The following is a 6000-nucleotide window of genomic DNA, read 5'->3' on the forward strand; positions in this document are numbered from 1 at the left end:
CTGCGGTCGTACGAACCAGATGCTAGCCGCAATCGGACTAGTGTTTGAACAACGAGACATCTACGACTGCGCAGCAAACGTCCATGTCTTTGTCACCAACATTTGCCCACACTACAGCACAAAATTTGATCCAGAATGTCAAGCCTACAACAATTCACTCCCACAATCAATACAGGAAGCTTCGCCACAGGCTCTAACTCAAGACGCGCAACTATCGCAATCCAGCCTGGTCGATGGATGTTCACTCGGCAGCGACCCAAATCGTAAAACCCCAATCGCTTTCACACACTGTTCGTGGAAACTCAAAGAAGCCTTCGCGCACCCGTCTAACTGAGCGGGTGTCAGTTCATTTCCTTGACAATTTACTCCAGCCATTAAACCAACTACCCGGCGTCCGAGCTCAACCTCGACCTTAGTTGGACCGACCGAAATCTCACTCCGCTTACGTCATTTCTAGAGTTCTCGGCTGGGCCGCGACCCCGTTCTCAAAATGCCACGCAGGGTGAAAAAGTCTCATGTCTTCGCAACAAAGACTCGGCCGAAGCGGTCAAACACTGCTCTGAAGCAGAAGCGACACTTGCCATCCAATACACCGCCTACCCTCGAACCCTCCTTCGATACAGAAGAACCAAAAGAATCGTCTGAGAGCGGAAGATCGTCGACAGCATGCTCTGAACTCTCAAGTCGTGATGGCCTGTTCCCCGAATCGTCTACGATGGCCACGACCCCTTCGATGAGTGTAGAACTACCGAAAGTCTCTGCAGTATCGAGCTCTCGATGCATTGTTTCCAAAAGCGCTCCTTGCAGTACCGCCTGCCCTTCATCCTCTGGTTGCGCGAGCGATATACCCGCAGTTTCGGAACATGAGTCGCGTCCACATGAGCCCGAAGCTGCTACCTCAGAGATCGAAAACGGTACGGAACACGCCGCAGAGAATTCAGACAAGCGAAAGCTCTCGAAACCCCCAATAGACCGCCTAGGCGACAACAAGCATACCACATTGGGGCCGATGAACCCGTCTTCCATGCGCCGCACGAGAAGCACTTTCAAGTCGCTAGGCCCGAGCATAATATTCAACTCGCTCTTCGGTGGTGGAGACGATCTTTTGTCGACTCCCGTCCCATCCTCCCGCCAGCCTCCTGCTGCTAAACCTGAAAAATCTGAAGTTGAACAGGTTCCGGCATACGCGACAACTACACACGCTGCGTGGTTTAGTAGCCCGGCCAACAAAATTGTACGTGGTGTACCGATGGGTATCTCGCGAAGCGTCGCCGAATTGCAGCGTATTGCGCGGCCCACGACTCCTGTGCTGGATCTCGAGACGTCGGTCTCCGCTCTTCCAGCGCATCAGTAATATTCGACTCGCAGCGGCGCACCAACCTTGGTCGCATCTCCTGCAATGATATTTTCTGCGTTTGATTTTCGGGCTTGGTACGATGAAGCATTACGAGTGCCGTGAGTGGCTCGCTGTTAAGGGTCTTCGCCAGAACATGAGAACCATGGTTGTGCATTAGAGTCAACACATGAGATATTTTTCAATAAAAGACCACGTCTCCGGTCATTGCTTCCTTTCAATAACCTCATTCCCGAATACCAAGCCTACTCTCAAACGAAATCCCAAAAGTTACGTCTAAATCACAAGCGCATCCAAACCACATCCGCGCCCACACCCACATACCGTCCACCATGTCAGGCATCTTCAGCAAGCTCATGGCCTACTTCTCCCCAGCACCAGAGAAGCCAACATTCCGCATCACCGCACTCGTCGCGCCCGCAACGTCACAACAATACTTCTCCGACTCCAGCTTCTCACACGCCGATCTGATTGGCATCAACGAAACCATCACGTTCGATGTCGACTGCGATGCAATCCCCAAAAGCATCCGCTGCAGCTGCCTAGCCTCGGGACGCGAATGCAAAGCAGAGTACCTGAAGGAGCACTACGTTATTGAGTGGGCAGCGGGCAGCATCATGGAGAACGAAGAGGTGGAAATTGGAGGAGAAACTGTACGCAGGGAGAAGAAGGGGCGGCCTAAGATTTGGGAGGGTTGGTGCAAGGATGGTGGCATGGTTTATTTGAGTCCTACGGAAAGGCTGAGCTGTATTGAGGGCTATGATGAGCATGTGAGGGAAGAAAGGGAGAGTGATCGGTTGAAGAAGGCGAACTCGTTTTAGTTGGGGTAGGCTTGTCGGTCGTTCATGCCAGCACTCTTCTACGACTCAGTATCGCCAATGGTTGCACCTCATACAAGAAACGGAATGGACAGCTTTACAGACTACGTGAGGATGAAAACGTGCAAGACGGATGGCCTAACCTCGATGTAGGCTTCAGGGTGTTCCGCTTTTCCTAGGTTGACGCGGTCGTGAATTCGGAAGGAGTACATTCACGGCAGTGTTAGCGCATGCCCAAACACGCAACCAAGCATTTGCCATTGTCTCACACAACGCACTCGTTTGTCGCCCATAGCCCTCTTCACACCGTGCGTCACATGCGAACACTGACACCATCAACTCTTTGTTCCCTAACCGTACACATTAACACAGCCGCTTCTTCCTTATCATCTTCGTACCCGGTCTGCTGATACTGCGCCACCTTGTCTCGCGCAAATCTTCCAGGACATTTTGACTGTTAACATACTCTTGTAGTCAGGTAACCACGCCCGAAGTCGGAAATGTCGGCTTACTTTGATCCTCTAGGCGAGACGGAGCCGAACACCACAAAATACACGTTGACAGTCCTGATTCCACCCAGACCACCGCCGCGCTGGTTGCCCAGCATATTCAGCAACAAACCATCTGCAAACACAGATCTTGTGGCTGCCGGGCACAAAATACCTGCATCGAATACCAATCCCAACTTTGATCTTTTCGAACTCAAAGACATCGATGTTCTAGACACCAAGACAGTCATTATACGAAGCGCATGGTTTCCATGCGATATGAGGTGTGCGCATGTTGAAAAAAAGTATGAATGTAAAGAAGGTTGCTACTTTCTCGAGAAGGGTGGGGACGTGGCAAGGTGGCGATGCAAAAGGGAAGACTGTGAGGGACATGTGTACTGTGGGAAAGTCATGACGGATGATGAAGGAAGGAGCTGCTTTGGTAAGAAAGGAGAGAGAATGGTATGCTTGGAGAAGAGACCAGAGACAAATTCTTAGAGGACTTTGGCATGATAACAATACGACAAGTGAATAGACGAATCAGGATGATATTATAAGCGTAGGTATTGAGTGACGATGCGTAGATGCATAAAGGGTATTCGCTAAGCCAGAACTCGTTCGAAATGCGCAGGTGAAAGCGACTATCTCGTTACTAAACTTTTACAAAAAGAAAGCGGCAACTGCGGCACCAAGACCAGCCAGAGCTGGGACTTGGACTATGTGGGCAGCACCAGTGGCTACTTCTTCAGGACCGCTGGAGGTGGCAGAAGCTCCAGAGCTAGCAGCAGATTCCGAGCCAGTGCTTGCCGCTGCGTCGGAGTCGGAGCCGGTAGCAGTGGAAGATCCAGAAGCTGCGGATGTGACAGTAGAACGGGACGCTGTTACGGAAGCGCTGCCGGCCGATACTGATGCGGCCGCTGTGGCACTGGGAAGGGAGTCACCGCCCTCGGTGATGACGACGGCGAACAGGTCGAAGTAGCCTTCGGGGAACACTGTACTGAAAGAGAGAGCGGCATCCACACCGTCCGGGCAGAGGGAGGAAGCGTATTCTGGGTCAGCGCATAGAGAGCTCATTTCGGATTCGAGGCCAATGGTAGTTTGGGTGCAGGTTGCCTCCGCTTCGTCGGTGTTCTGGCGCGAGCATGCGCCGGAGACGGTCACCGTCACGCCGTAGTGGTCATTGGAGGCGTCATATTCATAGTAGGTGTTGCCTCCGACAGTGATGGTCGAAGGGACATCGGCCTAGTCGCAACAGATCAGTGAATGTTATCGATGATTTCAACTCGTTGGTACGCACCAATGAGTCGTCGAGGGTAATACCCTGCACAGCCACAGACATGATAGTGCGGTCGTTGTCAACGCTGACCACAGAACCCTCGTACGAAATGCCCATATCGCCTAGACCGGGCATCCAGACCTGAGCGGTCGTTTGAGCCGCAGCGTAAGAGGCGAAAAGCGCCACGGAGAGGATCTTAGACATCTTGCGGTGTTGATTGAGACGAGCAATGTGGGGTATAGTAACAAGTATTAGATTAGAGTCTTGAAAAAGATTGGCAACGAACGACAGGCAGTAACGAGTGATGCTTGGCGATGAAGAAAAGGTTCGTCGAGTATGGGATATCTAGTCTACTTATTGGGGAGATTCGGAGGCTGATCGCTTAACTGACAGCGCATGATGCGGCACGCCTAACCGGGCGGCGCAGGCCCCCTAAAGACCACCAAGCCGCCTTTCTAGGCACACCGGCATCTGTTATGGTCTAGCTGCGTCTATTCGTGCGACTGTTGCCTGGAAGAAATTGCGCGCAAATCCTCCGCAATATTCGTCGAGTCAAGCCGAGTATGCTGTGGAGTGACGTCAATGTTGCTTGGTGATGCGCACGCGAAGCCATAAGTTCGAGCCGTCAAATTCTCGTACTCAGTCAGCAAGCTGGTCCACTGTTCAATGCTTGCCATGTACAAAGATACTTCGTCTTCACGCGTGTGACCTCGATGCAATGGTGATGATTCGTGCATGAGCTAGGCTTGACAGACGGGAGAGTTTGTGGCTTGCAGCATGGCCCATGCATGTTTCGGTGCGGCGCTCTCTGAGCCAGTCCGTTGGGTAGTGACTTTACCGAGACCGCAAGCGAGGGCAGATATGCCAACCCTATGCAGGCTCTAGTTGTTCGGGAAGGCCGCAATTTCGAAAATGCGCGATTTGGGAGAGATTTTGCGAGGTGGAGTTCTGGGATGAAGTAGGAGAGGCGAATGCGTCAAGCGCTGCTGACATAACACAGGCTTAGGATCGTCAGAATGGTGGGCAAGCGTCTGCACGAGCTTTCTAGTCGCGTGTATCGTCACACAACACATCCAACCTCTCGTACGATAACGCGCATTGTGGAACTAAGTGTGCATTACAAACTGTGTAAATTACGGGAAGAATCAAGGGTATCGCGCTCGCAAAAGTAATACAACGCAGCACAAACGCCAGGGCTGCCACACAACCGTCTCAGCCATACCCGCCGGGTGAGGCAGGCTCTTCCAGCCCACCGAAACACCGAGTCACTACCGCCCTGACACCATATACCACTGTCTTCACATGCCCTTCGATATCAATACTCGGTCGACGCGCATAGGTATTGGGCTCGAGGTCGTTTGGGAGACCGTAGTGTGGCATCGGCCTCATCCTCCATCAGTCGCGGATCGTAGTATTCTCGGACATCTCAGGCGTCGTTCTGGTAGTATTGAGCTCCACGACGCATACCACTCGAAAAGTTGTAATCATCGTCGTCGTCATCCCTTGCGCGAAGGAGATCCTTGGACCAGCCCTGGAAGGGCTTCTTGAGCATCGACTTCAGAGACGAAGAAGTCGCAAGTGCATGATGCATGCTCGTTGAGGATGAGCATTCAACTGGCGCCGTCACGGAAGAGTTGCGGCTCGATGACTTTGATGTTTGCGCCACCATGTTGAGGGTATTGCGATTGAGTGTGAGATTGGATGTTCGAAGGAATTGGAGACTTGTAGGTTCGGAACGAGAGAGAGAATGATTGCTAACGTTCGATTCCAAGGTTGCTTTGACAGATACCCTCCCTCGAGCTGTCGGTCTGTCGCCTCACTATATACTCCTCCTATCGCAAAGTCGAAACGCATCGCTCCCAACAATTGTTCCGCCGAGCCATCGCCGAAAAACCTCATGCCGAAAGATGCATACCTTGATAAGGAGGACCCACTGCACTCTTGCACTTTCAAGACTGTAATTACGATCATTGGTCAAGAAGCATGTTTTCATGATTTAGCCTGAGTAAAGCATTGCATATGTGGCGAATCGGGTACAACTCGGACTTTCGGAGGCGGTCGGCG

At 52.1% G+C, this 6000-nt stretch overlaps 2 protein-coding genes across 2 annotated transcripts; one reads left to right on the plus strand and one right to left on the minus strand.

The window, feature by feature from the left end:
* Window positions 1–1686: 1686 nt before the first annotated feature.
* On the plus strand, window positions 1687–2175 carry J4E85_004921 (uncharacterized protein; the record flags this gene model as incomplete). The annotated part of the gene is made up of 1 exon (XM_051469172.1): window positions 1687–2175. The coding sequence occupies one exon, from the start codon at window positions 1687–1689 to the stop codon at window positions 2173–2175; it is 489 nt and encodes a 162-aa protein (XP_051327387.1).
* A 1145-nt stretch (window positions 2176–3320) lies between these two features.
* On the minus strand, window positions 3321–4140 carry J4E85_004922 (uncharacterized protein; the record flags this gene model as incomplete). Its single annotated transcript, XM_051469173.1, has 2 exons — window positions 3321–3902; window positions 3958–4140. The coding sequence occupies 2 exons, from the start codon at window positions 4138–4140 to the stop codon at window positions 3321–3323; spliced, it is 765 nt and encodes a 254-aa protein (XP_051327388.1).
* Between the last annotated feature and the right edge of the window lie 1860 nt (window positions 4141–6000).

The sequence above is a fragment of the Alternaria conjuncta genome, assembly GCF_024043145.1.
Source record: "Alternaria conjuncta strain BMP 0040 chromosome Unknown scaffold_6, whole genome shotgun sequence".
In the NCBI taxonomy this organism is placed as follows: domain Eukaryota; kingdom Fungi; phylum Ascomycota; class Dothideomycetes; order Pleosporales; family Pleosporaceae; genus Alternaria; species Alternaria conjuncta.